General features: G+C 40.4%; 1 protein-coding gene and 1 pseudogene across 1 annotated transcript; both read left to right on the forward strand.

Moving 5' to 3' along the window:
* The first annotated feature begins 9,325 nt into the window (after positions 1–9,325).
* On the forward strand, positions 9,326–10,873 carry LOC122733965 (annotated as a pseudogene).
* Positions 10,874–15,859: 4,986 nt separating this feature from the next.
* LOC122733966 (THO complex subunit 3-like) lies at positions 15,860–16,858 on the forward strand. The gene has a single exon (XM_043974660.1). The coding sequence runs from the start codon at positions 15,860–15,862 to the stop codon at positions 16,856–16,858; it is 999 nt and encodes a 332-aa protein (XP_043830595.1).
* The last annotated feature ends 210 nt before the right edge of the window (positions 16,859–17,068 follow it).

Consider the following 17,068-nt stretch of genomic DNA (forward strand, 5'->3'; position numbering starts at 1 on the left):
AACTCCCCCATCAATAAGCTCCCGTGGCTCTCTACTGCCTACTGCCTAGGATCAAATGCCAACATTGTAGATGGGCATTTTAAAGTTCTGCACAATTATGCTCCTTCCTATTTCTCTAATGTCTTCATCTGTTACTTCCCATTCTACAGCCCCAACAATCAGTTTTAGCACTAGGCCTAGCATGGTCTCCCTGCTCCCCTCCTCTCTCTCAAACCCCTGGTTTCCTTCAAGACTCAGCTCCAATGATGCAAGCTTCTACATGAAGCCCTTCCTGGTCCCCCCAGCCCCCAGGGGCTAGATCCTTCCCTTCCAAGGTCACCTTGTATATGATTTATGTATGCCTTCTATATCCCTACACATCCACATCTTTGTTCCACAAGGGGAGGGCCTAATTTGCCTTGGTCTCTGTAACCTCACTGCTTAGTACATTGCCCGACACATGGTAGGTGCTTAATAAATTTGTTTTGATTGCTAGCTAGCTGTGCAACCTTGCGCAAGTGGCTTCAGACCTGTGTCTATTTCCTCATGCAGCTTCTTTTAAAAATGAGAATAGCACCATTTGCCTTTCCTAGTTCTTGGGACTCTTGTGAAGATCAAATGAGAGAATGAATGTCATAACCTTTGAAAAAAGTGTAAGACATCATCCAAATTCAATCTCCTCTGTTTCCAAATGTCAATATACCTAATTCTGTCAAGGTACCTTGTAGGTCATTCATCTTGGAAAATAATTAAACTAGGTTTTTCTAAAGCAATATTGAAAATTTTTTCATTTCAGCAAGTGAGTCTTGCAAGAATTTCAAGTTATTTTCCCATTTCCTGGGCTGATGTGTGTGTGTGTGTGTGTGTGTGTGTGTGTGTGTGTGTGTGTGTGTGCGCGTGTGTGTGTGTGTGTGTGTGTGTGTGTGTGTGTGTGTGTGTGTGAGAGAGAGAGAGAGAGAGAGAGAGAGAGAGAGAGAGACACAGACACAGACAGAGACACAGACAGAGACACAGACAGAGACACAGACAGAGACACAGACAGAGACACAGACAGAGACACAGACAGAGACACAGACCGACAGCAGGGAAAACTGTTGTTCACTAGCTCCTCATATTGCATATAGTGTGGTTGGTCTAGAAGGCAGCATTTCATTTAAATGTGCTCCTTTCTATGACTTCCTGAGACCTGCCATCTTTATTCAGTCGCAGAATATATTCACCTCCAAGGCAAAAGGTTGCTGTAATCCTTTGACCCCTTTGACCTGTAGCAGAGACAACCAGAAAAATATTCTAGCAAAGTAGGAGAACTCCTGTTCATCCTTAAAAACCCAGTTCAAATGCCACCTCCTCCAGGAAGCCTTCTCTGACTTCCTGTCCCACTCTTCACCCTTTACCCACCATTCATGATAATGACCTTCCTCTTCAGCATTAACATCAGAGAAATCTCCATGATTTACATCACTAGTAACAGTTAGAATGCTATCACAAAGATGCATTGAATAAAACAGATTTTTCTTCTTCCTTTTCCTCTTTAGCTGTGGTGGTAGATGGTGGCCACATCCAAGAGTCTGACAGATTGCAGTTCACATCTTATTGATTCTGGACAATTTTACATCTGACGATGGGTTGCCTTTTTTCCCCACAGCTGCCATACATTTCAAGCAATAAAGGGGATTAGAATTGCAATAATTTGCCTCTCTGTCTTTCATATAACCCTGACTTTCCTGTCAAGCTTTTTGAGGAAAATAACAATTACACACAAAAATTCTGTTCAGATACCTGCTACGCTCCCATTTGTTTTCTGATAAATATACATGTTCCCTATAATTCTACTTAAATGCCAGGAGATGATGGATTTCCACGCCAGTTTTTTTTTTTCTGCGTGATATGAAAGCCTTTCATGCATAAAAAAGAACAGAGCTATTTGAGTAATGTGCTCCTAGCTTATCCTCCTGCCTCCCTCCTCCATTTGGCCTGTATGCATAAGCGGCCCTGAGCCAAAGTTGGTTTGGTGAATGCCAATGCAGCAATTAAGGAAGCAGCTCAGAGGACCTGAAGGTACAGTAAATGGGCGATGTAGCCAAAGGCGTTACATCAGTAGAAACAAAAGCAGTTCACTTAGAAACCATTTCACCAAAGGAGATCATGAACCCCACTTGGTCCTGACTCTGGCTAGAAGCCCATCACTTCCCCACACCACTACCACCCCTTCAGCTTCATTTCTGCTATTTAGCATTAGAGACCAACCTCTCATAGCACAGAGCTACATGCATCTCTCGGCTGGCAACTAGTGCGACCTGTACCTCTGTCAGAATCTCCTCTATCTATAATATCCCTGGTGAGTCATCATCAGGTCTCAGCTTGAAGTACTCCAGCAAGGGAGAATAAACTATTTCCTAAGGCAGCCCTTTCTACTTTGTACAACTTGAATTTTTAGAAACCATTTTTTTCCTCATATCAAGGCCAAGTCTACGAGTCCACATACAACCTCTAGTCATTGTTCCTGGTACTGCCCTTTGGGGTCAAGCAGAGCAAGTCTAAGCAGTCTCTCCATGACATCTTTTCAAATCCTTGAAGCCACGTACCAAGCCTCCCATAAGCTTTGTCTACTTCAAGCGGAGCACTGGCAGTTCCTTCAATAAATCCCTGGATGGGATTTTCTCTAGGCTCTTCACCATCCTGGTTACCCTCTTCTACACATATTCCAATTTGTTAATGTCCTTTCTCCAATCTAGGAATAAAAACTCAACATGGTACCTCAGCAGTGGCTAACCAGGGCAGAAAACCACAAGACTAACCCCTTCCTTTTCATGGACACAGTGTCTCTCTTTTAAAAGCCTGAACCCAGATTTCAGAGAAACCTGGAGGGTCTTACATGAATTGATGCTGAGTGAGATGAGCAGAACCAGGAGAACATTGTACACAGTATCAACAACATTGTGTGTTGATCAACTGTGATAGGCTTGACAATGGTGCAAGACAGCTCCAAAGGACTCATGATGAAAAATGCTCTCCAAATCCAGAAAAAAAGAACTATGGAATCTAGATGCAGATTGAACCATACTATTTCTATTTTTTTGTTTTTATTTTTTGAGGTTTTTCCTTTTTGCTCTGATTCTTCTTTCACAACATGACTAATGCAGAAATATGTTTGATGTGATTGTACATATATATATATGTATATTGTATATATACACACACACACACACACACACACATGTTGCTTGCTGTCTTGGCGAGGGGGAAGGGATGGGAGGGAGGGAGAAAAATTTGAAACAGGAAATCTTATAAAAACAAGTGTTGAAAACTATTTCTACATGTAACTCAAAATAATAAAATACTTTTATGAAAAAAAATTTAAAGCCTCAACCTATTTGTATAAAAATATTTACAAGGGGCAGCTAGATGGCACAATGGATAAAGCACCGGCCCTGGATTCAGGAGGACCTGAGTTCAAATCCGGCCTCAGACCCTTGACACTTTCTAGCTGTGTGACCCTGGGCAAGTCACTTAACCCTCATTGCCCCAACAAAAAATAAAAAATAAATAAAAATAAAAAATATTTACATCAGCAGCTCTTTTTGTGGTAGCTAAGAATTGAAAATCAAAAGGATGCATATTGACTATGGAATATCTAAACAAGCTGCGGTATATGATTGTAAGGGAATATTATTGTGCTATGATAAATGGCAAACAGGATAATTTCAGAAAAACCTGGAAAGACTTATATGAACTGACTCATAGTGAAGTGAATAGAACCAGGAGTACATTGTACACAGTAACAACAATATTGTTCTATGAAGAACTGTGAATGACTTAGCTATTCTCAGCAATACCATGATCCAAGACATTCCCAAAGGATTAATGATGAAGCATGCTATCTGCCTACAGAGAAAGAACTGATATTAATTGAATACAGACTGAAGCATGCTTCACTTGTTTTATTTCTTTTACTTTCTTATATTCAAGTCTTTTTGTACAAAATTACTAATATGGAAATGTTTCACATACTTGCATATGTATAACCTATATCTGATTGCTTGCCATCTCAGGGAAGAGGAAGGGGAGAGAGGGAGGGAGGGATAGAATTTAGAACTCAAAACTTTGAATTAAAAAAATTGAAAAAAAATCCAGGCCTAAAAAACAGCCTGAAATTACAATAGTTTTTTTGGTTGCCTTGTCACATCCAGGGAACACTCTTCTTATTTGGAGCTTTACTGTCAGGCTATAAACCACAGAACAATATTTGAAGTACATAAGAATGGCAAAGAGTCTTCTCATTAGAGCAACAATTATCTCCTCCCTGATTCAAGAAGCAATATTTTTGTGCCATGCAGAATCATATGCAAGGCTGATAATACAAGTGATCTTTGAACAGAAAATGATATAGAATCATTTAAAAATACAAAAAAGACAAATAAATGCAATGATTCACATAGCATCAAATCATTATACATGTTGTTTACTGAGAATCAGAGGAATGAGGGAAATTCTTCCAAACTGAAACTAAAAAAAGGTATCTTAAGAGGAGACTGGTATATGGACTAAGAATTCGAGATGGTTCTGAAGTTTTCCTTGTGGAAGAAAAAAACAGAAAAAGGAAACATGAAAAGCAGAGGCATTTGATGTGAAAAAGACAAGTTAGCTCAGCATCTACATGAGAAGAAGGGCCATGAGTGCTGTCTTCATGTATCCTAAGAAATATCAGGGGAAGAAGTAATAGACAGTGGGCAGAAATTGCAGAGTGCAACTAGGTAGCACTGCAGTAGATAGAGCACCGGACCTGTAATCAGAAAGACTCATCTTCCTAAGTCCAAATCTAGCCTTAGACATTTCCTAGCTATGTGACCCTGGGTGAGTCATTTACCCCCATATTTCTCAGTTTCCTCATCTACAAAATGAGCTGGAGAAGGAAATGGTAAACCACTCCAGTATCTTTGCCAAGAAAACCCCAAACGAGGTCAAAGAGGTGGATACAACCAAACAACAACAAATAAGTTGCAAAGGGGCAAATGTAGGCTTGATGTGAAAGAAACTTCCTACCAATTCCAATTTTCAAAAAATGGTATGGGTTCCTTTAGGAGTTAGGGGCTTTCCAATCATTAGAGAACAAGCTAACTGGAACATAAGCACCTAGTGGGCCTTGAACTGTTTCATTCTGTCTTTGTACCCACAGCATAAAGCATAGCATTTAATAAATGCTTGTTAAAGGGGAAATTTAAAAACTGGATGACTACTTGTCAGGATTATGATATAATTAAAGCAAACTTGTGAAGACATGATAGCATAATTTTTCTGGATGGGAAGGGCAAAATTCTAAGCAGATCCCCTAAAAATGGTTTGAGAGAAAAGTAGAGAGTTCAGTAAAAAGTGAGCTTGAAAACACATGGGGCCTTTTCAGATCTAATATCTCACTTCATTACTACAAACCCTAGCACTGCTCTTCTCGGTGAGTTCCAGTCTACAGTACTAGCACTGACTCACTGTCTTGAAGGAAGTTTCAGTGACATAATGTAGATCCCACCCCTTTGCATCTAATGTCTTCCTATAATTTCATGATAAAATGCTCCATTATGTCTCTATGTTCAAAATTATAATGCTGGAAGAACAAAAGAAAAGACCTAGATGGTTGTGGGACTTTCATAACCCTGACAAATTCTGCTTTGTGAATCCCAAACCAACATGGAAATCTGAAGTTTAATCTCTGGTAAACCATTGGATTTTCCTGTGCTTTAATGAAGTGAAAATACAGTATCAGATGCAAAGACTAAACTGCAGAAATATTTTTACCAGTTGCTTGTGTATCATAATTTAAAATAGAGTACCAAGCAATAGTGCTCTCCTGTTTTGCTGTAAGAAAATTGGAATCTCCAGTGTAAGTGGGACAAAATTCTCTCCTGATGGTTACCATAGGGTAAAGGGATGAAGAAGCAAAACATGCAGAGAAATCCATCAGGAGATCAGTGACCAAAACTCACTGTCGCATGCTGCAATCCTGAATCAATTCTAGGAACACAGAAAGAAATACAACATACCAGAGAAGATTTAATACCAGGAGTCCAAAGTTAGGTGTTAGAAAAACAAAACCTCTTTTTAATTCAACCCACTTTCTAACCTAACCTAACCCATTACCCTTTGCCTTCGCCATCAATCTCTGATATAGAACTTGGCCAAATCCTTTTTGAAAATCTAAGCATGACATATCCATTGAACTTCCTTTATCTCTTATGGCAGTAATATCTTCAAAAAACTTCCACAGGTTATTTTAAAATGAGCTCTTCAAGCTTCATTTTCCAAGAGAGCTTTTACTTCAGGGCTGGAAATGAAAGGATGAGAATCAAGGGAGGCTGAGACAAGAATCGATACCAAGGTTACACTTTCAAACTCAGCACCTGGCCCGACTACCTGCCCACCAAAGGCCAGAACATCTGATCGCTTGGCTTCCATTTGGACCCTTTGTCTGAAAGTTCGTCTGGGAATATTTGGTTTTTGCAGGCACTAGTGGGCTGAAATCACCCAACAGATTATAATTTATTCCCAACTAATTCCTGCTTTCATTTCATATTGGACGAAAGACCACTTAACATTATGGTCTTGTCATGGCAGCAAACTGACTCACACCATGACAGTCACTCTAAGAATTTTCACAGTCATGACCAATAGTCAATGTTGGGTTCCAATCACTATACGCAAATAAACATAAAATCTTTTAGTGAATGTATCATCTATGCCACAGTCCAAAGTTTTAACGAGGGTAGGGTAACCAGAGCCTTGCCAAAGAATTTCAACATCCAGTGAGTATATTTGAATCCCAGAATGGACCTCTGGCCCACTGTCCTCATGCTTTATGGTCCTCTGCCCTCTCCATATCAAATGAAGTCACCACCAAGGAATTTACCTGTCTTCATAGGCTCACCTTCCTCTATTTCCAACCCTACCACCTACCTCTCCCTTTCTGCCACTTCCTTCCATGGACTGAAAGCTCATGGAAGTAAAGAGTACCTGCCCGCATGCATGCGCGTGCATGCACACACACACACACACACACACACACACACACACACTCTCTCTCTCTCTCTCTCTCTCCCCAGTGAAATTTGTTCCAGGTATCAGAACTGTGAACTTGCAAACAACTACATACAAACAAGCTATATGCAGAAAAATGGCTAAACATCAGAGGAAAGGCACTAGAATTAAGGGAGGTTGGAAAGGTTTCTTGTGAAAGGTAAGATTTTAGGTGATACTTGAAGGAAGCCAAAAAGCAGAGATGAGGAGGGAGAGAATTCCAGGCATAGGGATAACCAGTGATAAAGGAATAAAAAGGAAAGGATGAACAGTCATCAAATGATTTAAATAGTTTTCAAAAAAGAAATTACAACCTATTAGCAATCATTACAAATACAAAAGAAACCCAAGATATCACTCATGTCTAACCAATTGGCAAAGACGACACAGGATGGAAATAGTAAATGTTCAAAAGGTCATAAAAGGACAGGCATACTAATGTCTTGTTGATGAAGTTATGAATTTGTATAAACGTTTTGGAAATTAATTTGGAATTATACAAATTAGTTGCTAAAACATCCAGTCTTTGATCCAGAAATCTACTGCTAGGCATATACCACAAGAAGTTAATTTACAAAAAAGAAGGATCCACATTTATATTTATCACAGCATTTTTGTTAACCAAAAAACAGAAACAAAGTAAGCGTTTATTGTTTGGGGAATGACTAAATAAATTGCAGCACATAAATGTAATGGAATATTTCTGAACTGTAAGTAAGAAATGAAGAATATGAGAAGTACAGAAAAGCAAGGAAAAACTTAGATGAAATGATGTAAAATGAAGCAAAGGAGGCAGCTAGGTGGCTCAGTGGACAGAATGCTGGGCCTGAAGTCAGGATGACTGAAGTTCAATTCTAGCCTTAGCTGTGTGGTCCTGGACAAATTACTTAACCTCTGTATGCCTTAATCCAATGGAAAAGGAAATGGCAAACCACTCCAACATTTTTGCCTTGAAAGTCCCAGGGACAGCATTGGAATGCATGCTATGGTTCACAGGGTCACAGAGATTTGGACAAAACTGAACAACAAAATGAAGTAAGCAGAAGTAATAAAATAATACACATTTTGTAGCAGACTTTGAGATTTGGTACTGTTAGGTCCCTTTACTTCCCACTTTTTTCATTATTTCTCTTCCTCTTTTCATAGTACAAAAGAACTTGATATTAAGTGGGTTCCCATCAATTGGGAAAAGGCTGAACAAATGATGGTATGTGAATGTAAAGGAATTTTATTTGTAGTAAAAAAATGAGGAAAGCAAGGTTTCAAAGAAACCTGGGAAACCTTGTATGGACTGACGTAGAGTGCAGTGAAAAGAACCAAGAATATAACTTTTATACAATAACAACAACATTGTCAAGACAAACATGGTCTAAATATTTAATCACTGATCAATCCAATGACCAGCTAGGATTCTAGGGGAATGATAATGATGCATGGTACTTACTTCCTAACATATCTGATGGATACAAGATGATTTTTTTTCTGTGCAATACAACTTCATTGTTTTACTTATTTTTTAAAACTTATTAATCTATTTATCTATCTATTCATTCATTCATTTACTTAGAAGTAATGAACATTTTTACTAATAGTTTTGGGTGCCAATTTTTGTCCCTCTTTCCCTCCCTCCCTTCCCCCCTCCCTGAGGCAGTAAACAATCAGATACAGGTTATACATGTACAATTATGTAAAACATTACCATATCAGTCATTTTGTATAAGAAAACTTGAATAAAAGAAAAAAATGAAAGAAAGTAAAAAATAGCATGCTTCAGTCTGTGTTCCATCAACATCAGTTCTTTCTTTGGAGGTGGACAGTATGTTTCATCAACAATCTTTTGGGATTGTCTTGGATCAATGTATTGTTGAGAATAGTTAAGTATTTCACAATTCTTCATCAGACAATATTGCTGTCTCTGTGCACAACATTCTCTTGGTTCTGCTCTCTTCACTATACATCAGTTCATACAAGTCTTTCCAGGCCTTTCTGAAATCATCCTGTTTTGTCATTTTTATATCACAATAATATTCCATCATTGTCATATACCACAGCTTGTTTAGCCACTCCCCAATTGATGGACATTCCTTTGATTTCCAATTTCCAAGATGATTTATGAAACAACTTTTTGGACATTGTCCACAAGGCAATGTTTTTGCTGACTACATATTTGTTGCAGGCTTTTTTTGCATTTGTTGTTTTATTTTTCCAATAGAGAGGGAAGTGCAAAGGAGAGAAAATAAATGCTTGTTAATGGGGAAAACAGTTTTTAAAGAAAGTAAACATGCTTCTGGCTGCCTCCATGCAGAGGTATGGCCCCGCAGTTAACGGTGTCACCAGAGTGCGAGGCCTAACCAGCAAAGGGCAACTGGGACCATGAGTCCTGGAGGTGATGGCCACAGGCCCTGACAGAGCTCTTGGAGCCACTAGGGGAGAGGTAGTCTAGAAAAGACGCCAAAGCTGCAGAAATTTGAGTTCTGGAGACATACTTAACAAGGGGTGTATTATGTAGCCCCCCTGCCATGGTAGATCAAAGTAAATTGTCTTGGAGACTACTGAGCTGTCACGATCCATCTCCGTTGTGCTACATAGCTGTGTTTCATGTTCAAGTTTTTCTTCAAGATCCCAACTATTGAAAGGAGAATCTGTATCGAGCTGTGTGCCCTGAGGATCAACTCCTTGTTGTGCCAGTGAGGCAGAGGTATTTGTCAAGGCTACTCTCCTGGCTCAAGATTATTGTAATGTGCCAGATCTGAACTGGGGCTCTCCTCGAATGATCACCAAGAGAGGATACTATGGATCCTTCTTACAAGAAGAGTGGGATCAACTCCAGAATCCAATTCCTTTGGAAATGAGAAACTCTCTGGGTCACTTGCAAAAGCCATGTCTTCCCAGAAATTGGCAAGACTATGAAATATGAAAAATAAATAAATAAATAAATAAGACTATGAAATATGCTCAATTGTTGAAGAAAGCTGGATGCCAGTTAGTAACAATTCATGGACAAGACCAAGAAGAGAAGGGTCCACTATCTGGAACTGTGTCCAGGGAGCACACAAAGGCCATGCGGAAGGCAGTGAATATCCCTGTATTTGCAAATGGAAACAAACATCCAATACCTCAATGACATGCAAAAGTACATCCAAGAAACAGGGCTACACGGGGTGATGAGTGCAGAGTGTAACCTACACACCCCAGCCTGAAGGGTCAAAAGCCAGAGGCGTGGGAGACGGCTGAGGAAGATCTAGACATTCTGCAGCAGCACCTCCATCCCCTGTCCGACATCCAGGTTGATACATCAGACACTACAAATATGTCAACAGTTTCAGGAAGAGCTCGCTAAAGCCAAGACCTTGGAAGGGATTGCTTCAGAGAATGTTCAGAGAGCTGAAGCTATGTTATCAGGAGGAAGTAGCCAGCCAGAAGGAAGAAGGCCAACAGGAGACTCTTCCATTGGCCCTGTCAGCTATATGCTGACCTGGGTCTAGAGAGGTGAGCAAAAAGAATGGCAGAACTGATCACAGCAGACAAGGCAAGCAAGCCTTGAAGGAGAAGGATGGCAGATCAGACTTTTCCCTCCTATAACAAGCAGAAAAAGAATCTGAGGAACACAAGCAAAAACTCTGGCCCTTCCTTGAAACTGAAATATGCAAAATGTGACCAGTGTGGAAGCCCAAAGGCCAAAAAATGAGTTTCTAACCTCTGCCAGGGCTACTGCAAGAAGAGAGCTTTTGAAGATATTGCAGACTGTCCAGGTCAGGGACTGCTTCTAAAGACAAAATCAGAGAAGTCCCTTTCCTGGAAGAGTGACCATCCTAGCCCAGGGATTTAGGGGCATTCCCTGGAGGTGGATTCCCAGATGCTGTATCTAGTATAAGATAAAGGTCCAGCTAGGAACCCAGTCCAAACCGTCCTCCCATTCCTGGGCCTCTGTTCCAGTGCCACCCTGCTGCTCCTGCTGAATTGCATATCAGTCTTATGGAAACAAATACCTTCACTCAGGGAAATCTGTTACTTTAAACACAGAAGGAAATACTTTATGGTTCTCTCACTATTGGGACCTCTGGAAATGCTACATTAGAGAGCAGATTCCCAGGCTGGACTTGCCTGCCTAGTGTCCTCATTAACCCCTTTGTATTAAAAACTGAAAAAAATCATCTTTTTACATCATAAAAAAGAAATCACATACCAACACAAGTGAAAAGAATGACAAACACAAAACAATCAAAAATGAATAATGCAAAAATGACCAAGAAAAAAGAAGAGATATACACTCCTTTGCATGGTGGCAGGTTAGGGTATGAAACACTGCACGCGATAACAATTTTTCAATGCATTGATTAGTTTTGCTAATTTTTTTCTTTTCCCATTTTCCCTTTCTTTTAGAAATTCTTTTAAAGGAATGGGATTAGAAGGTATTAGATTCACAGAGAAATTTAGAGAATGTAAAAATAGATGATATTAATAAAAATCCATTTTTAAAAAGCAAAATATTAGAGATTCCAAATAAAGAATTAACAAGGTCAGGTAACTAAATATATAATGGATATGAAGGAGAGAGAAGACTCTAAGAAAAAAGTCTCAGTATTTGGAAGAACAGTGATATCACTAAGAGGGGCAGGAAGAAAGAAATTATAAAGGAGGGGGAAATGATTATTTTGGTTTTGAAGCATATCTTTCAACCTTTACCACTACGTAGCACTCACCTCACACCAAAATGCACAAAGCTTTCCTAATGTTGTTGTCATTTTTCAATCGTGTCTGATTCTTTGTGACCCCATTTGAGGTTTTCTTGGTACAGATACTGGAATGGTTTGCCATTTCCTTCTCCGGCTAATTTTACAGATAATGAAACTGAGGCAAACAGGGTTAAGTGACTTCCCAAGGTCACACAGCTAGCAAGTGTCTGAGGCCAGATTTGAACTGAGGAAAATGAGTCTTCCTGATTCCAGGCCCAGCACTCTGGCCACTGCAGCACCACCACCTAGCAGCCCTGATGTGTTAAGTAGCACTCAAACATGGGTTTTCAAAAATGAAGTTCTATCTACCTCCAGGTGAATAATTTGGCTTGTTTTGTTTTGTTTTGTTTGGGGGGGGGATGAGGGTTAAATGACTTGCCCAGGGTCATACAGCTAGTGCCAAGTGTCTAAGGTCAGATTTGAACTCAGGTCCTCCTGAATCCAGGGCCAGTGCTTTATGCACTGTGCCACCCAGCTGCGCCACCCCCCCGCCCTGCCCAGGTGAATAATTTGAAAGAGTTGCATTTACCTTAAGTTTATATTGTGTAGGGTTTGCATAACTATTTGTCAACCTCAAATGGTAAGCATTTACCTACTATGTGCCAAGCACTATGCTAAGCCCTGGGAATTTAAAGGCAAAACAACTAGTCCCTGATCTCAAGGAGATCCCAGTCTAATGGGGGAGACAACAAGAACAATAATAAATAGCTAACATTTCTATAGTGCTTACTTTGTGCCAGGTCCTGTGCCAAGTTAGCCTTTCATATTAGAACTCATTGTCCTGACTCCAGGCCCAGGTTTCTATCCACTGTACCACCTCCCTGCCCCATGGACAAACAAGGAGAAGGAAGGGAAGTGAAGAAGTATTTATGCAGCACCTACCGCATGCCAAGCACTGTGCAAGTGCTCTTTACAAATATTTTCCTAATTGATAAACAATATATACACATCAGAAACTGGGAATAATCAAAAGAGGGAAAGCACTAGCATTAAGGGAATCAAGAAAGGCTTGTAATACAGTCGCTGTCTACTTCTGAACTAAATGTCTCTACTAATCAAATGCATTTAATTGCAGAAGCATTTATTTCCAGATAAAAGCATGCTAATTTCCTGCAAAAGAAAATGAACAAGGGCAACTGGGTGGCGCAGTGGATAAAGCACCGGCCCTGGAATCAGGAGGACCTGAGTTCAAATTCAGCCTCTGACACTTGACACTTACTATCTGTGTGACCCTGGGCAAGTCACTTAACCCTCATTGCCCCACCAAAAAAAAAGAACACCAGGATGTTCATCTATATGTTCACTTATCTCAATGCACATGGTACCTGGGTCCTTGTATATCCCCCTAAGGATTTCTGCAAAGCTCATATCTATAGGACAAAAGTTCTCCTAATGCCAATAGCAAATCCTGCAGGGAGGCAACAATTTCTGTTTTTTGCACTGTCTTTTGCAACTATAATCATTTGCAACTTATGCATACTAAGTTTCCAATCATAACACATATTTCTTAAGGGCCTTAAGATTGGAGCTTTCTCCACATAAATCATCAGCATTTCTATACATGACCAACAAAGTCCAGCAGCAAGAGATACAAAGAGAAATTCCATTTAAAGTAATGGTAGACAATATAAAATACTTGGGAGTCTACTTGCCAAGATAAACCCAGGAACTCTATGAACGCAATTACAAAACACTTTTCACACAAATAAGATCTAAATAATTGGAAAAATATCAATTGCTCATGGATAGGCCAAGCTAATATAATAAAAATGACATTCTACCTAAATTAATTTACTTATTCAGTGCCATACCAATCAGACTACCTAAAAATTATTTTATAGAGCTAGAAAAAATAATAACAAAATTCATCTGGAAAACAAAAGGTCAAGAATATCAAGGGAAATAATGAAAAAAATGCACAGGAAGGAGGCCTAGCTGTACCAAATCTGAAGCTTTACTATAAAGAAGCAGTCATCAAAACTATCTGGTACTGGCTAAGAAATAGAGTGGAGGATCAATAGAATAGGTTAGGCACAGGAGACACAATAGTAAATGACTTTAATAATGTACTGTTTGATAAACCCAAAGATTCCACCTTCTGGGATAGGAACTCAGTATTTGACAAAAACTGCTGAGAAAACTGGAAGATAATATGGCAGAAACTAGGCACAGACCAACATCTTACACCTTTTACTAAAATAAGGTCGAAATGGGTACATGATTTAGACATAAAAGGTGATACCATAGGCAAATTAGGAAAGGAAGGAGTAGTTTACCTCTCAGATCTTTGGAAAGGAAAACAGTTTATGACCAAACAAGAGATAGAGAAGAACATGAAATGCAAAATGGATTATTTTAATTACATTAAATTTAAAAGTTTTTGTACAAACAGAAGCAACGCATCCAAAATTAGAAGGGAGACAGAAAACTGGGAAACATTTTTTATAGCCAGTACTTCTGATAAAGACCTCATTTCTAAAATATATCGAAAACTAAATCAAATTTATAAGAATCCAAGTCATTCCCCAATTGAGAAATGGTCAAAGGATATGAACAGGCAGTTTTCTGATGAAGAAATCAAAGCTATCTGTTGCCATAGGAAAAAAATGCTCTAAATCACTATTGATTAGAGAGATACCAATTAAAACAACTCTGAGGTACAACCTGACACCTATAAGATTGGCTAATATGACTAAAAAAAGGAAAATAATAAATGTTGGAGAAGCTGTGGAAAAATTGGAACACGAATGCATTGTTGGTGGAGCTGTGAAGTGATCCAAACATTCTGGAGAGCAGTTTGAAACTATGCCCAAAGGGCTATAAAGCTTTGCATACTCTTTGACCCAGCAATACCACTATTAGGTCTTTTCCCCAAAGAGATCATAAAAAAGGGAAAAGGACCCACAAGTACAAAAATATTTATAGCTGCTCTTTTTGTGGTAGCAAGGAATTGGAAATTGAGGGGATGACCATCAATTGGTGAATGGCTGAACCAGTTGTGGTATATGAATGCAATGGAATACTATTGTGCTTTAAGAAAAGAGGAGCAGGAGGAGTTCAGAGAAACCTGGAAGGACTTGCATGAACTGATGAGTGAGATGAGCAGAACCAGGAGAACATTGTACACAGTAACAACAACATTGCATGTTGATCAACTGTGATGGACTTGATTCTTCTCAGTAATACAGTGGTCCAAGATAGTTCCAAAGGACTCATGATGGAAAATGCTCTCCACATCCAGAAAAAAAATAACTGTTGAATCTGGATGCAGATTGAAATATACTATTGCTAATGTTTTTGTTGTTGTTGTTGTTGTTGTTTTTCTTTTTTAAGGTTTTTCCTTTTTGCTCTTATTCTTCTCTCATTACATGACTAATGCAGAAATATGTTTAATGTGATTTAATTGTACATATATAACCTATATCTGATTACTTGCTGTCTTGGGGAGGGGAGAGGGAGGGGAGGGATGGAGAAAAATTTGAAACTAGAAATCTTACAAAAACAAATGTTGAAAATTATCTCTAAATATAACTGGAAAATAATAAAATATTTATATGGGAAAAAAGATTGGTGCTTTCTACGGGTCAACTTGACTCATTTAAAAGTAGTCTATGAGGGTGCTTTTGGAGGGTACGCAGAAAGCGTCAGAGGCTCTCTGGGTTCAAACGTCAGCTCTGCTGCTTCCTCTCTGTGTGAACTGCGGAAGGTTATACTCTGACCTTTGCCCCCTGCAAAATGAAGGGGCTTGGAATATGTGGATATGAAACTGTCCTACCTGGGAATTAGAATAAGTCACTTCCGGCACCTTGACTAACTACCCAGTAACTTTCAATTATTTTTGAGCTGCTCTTCTCATCCGCTGGGCGGGGTTTGTTCAACTCCCCCTCCCACCGCCGCAAGCAGTCCACGTGTTCCTAATGGCCGCCCATCCCTCCAACTGCGCCTGCGCAAATGCCACTTCTCCCCTCCCCAAAACCCCCAGCCTTCCAACTCCCGCCACCTCAAGGGGCAGCACGCATATCTGGGCCGCGCCTAAACCCTCCTCCTATCCCAACAGTAAGGACTTTTTTTTTGCTATCATGGCAGCAGCAGGTTGGGGGAGAGAGGAACCTCCTTCCCCTTTTGTGTTTGAGATGCAGAAGCGGTTCGGTAGCTATGGCAGGACGGAAGGGTACCGGGCACACACCGCCAAGGTATTCTCGGTGGCCTGGAGCTGTGACGGGGCTCGCCTTGCTTCTGGCTCCCTTGATAAGACGGCCAACGTCTTCCTGCTGGAAGATAATTGCCTGGTGCGGGAGCACAGCTACCAAGGCCACACGGACAGTGTTGACCAGCTGTGTTGGCACCCCAGCAACCCTGACCTGTTCGTCACGGCCTCGGGGGACAGAAGCATTCGCATCTGGGACGTGCGCAATACCAAGTGTGTGAGCACCATCAGAACCAAAGGTGAGAACCTGAACATATGCTGGAGCCCCGACGGCCGTACCATTGCAGTGGGCAACAGAAAGGACGTAGTTACGTTCATTGACGCCCGCACCCACCAGGCCAAGGCGGAGGAACGCTTTAAGCATGAGGTCAATGAGATATCCTGGAATAATGAAAATACCTTGTTCTTCCTCACCAATGGCAATGGCTACATCACTATCCTGAGTTACCCGGACTTAAAGCCTGTGCAGTCACTCAATGCCCATACTTCCAACTGCATCTGTATCAAGTTTGATCCAACCGGCAAGTATTTCGCGACCGGAAGTGCTGATTCCCTGGTGAGTCTTTGGGATCTTAGCGAGTTGGTGTGTGTGAGGTGCCTCTCCCGGCTGGACTGGCCAATAACAACCCTCAGTTTCAGCCATGATGGGAAAATGCTCGCATCGGCATCTGAGGATCATCTCATTGATATTGCTGAAGTGGAGACAGGAGACAAGATTTGGGAGATACAGTGTCAGTCTGGAACTTTAAGTGTGGCCTGGCACCCCAAATTTCCACTGCTAGCTTTTGCCTGTGACGACAAAAAAGGTCAACCAGAAGCTTGCCGGGAAGCGGGAACTGTGAAACTGTTTGGCCTTCCAAATGACTCATAAGCAAGTTGAAGAGGATCAGTGTGTACGGGAGGGGGGGGGGGAGCTGAAGAGTCAAATAGAAGTCGGCTTCAAGTGTTTGTTCATCTGGATTGTTTGAACTGTTTCCAAAAACATTTTGCATTCCCTTTATGACAAAATTATGAACTGTTTTTTGGGGCCCCAGTTTGCTCATCTATAAGTCAAGAGGACTGGACTGGATAGGTGACTTCT

Source organism: Dromiciops gliroides, chromosome X (genome assembly GCF_019393635.1).
Source record: "Dromiciops gliroides isolate mDroGli1 chromosome X, mDroGli1.pri, whole genome shotgun sequence".
Classification (NCBI taxonomy): Eukaryota; Metazoa; Chordata; class Mammalia; order Microbiotheria; family Microbiotheriidae; genus Dromiciops; species Dromiciops gliroides.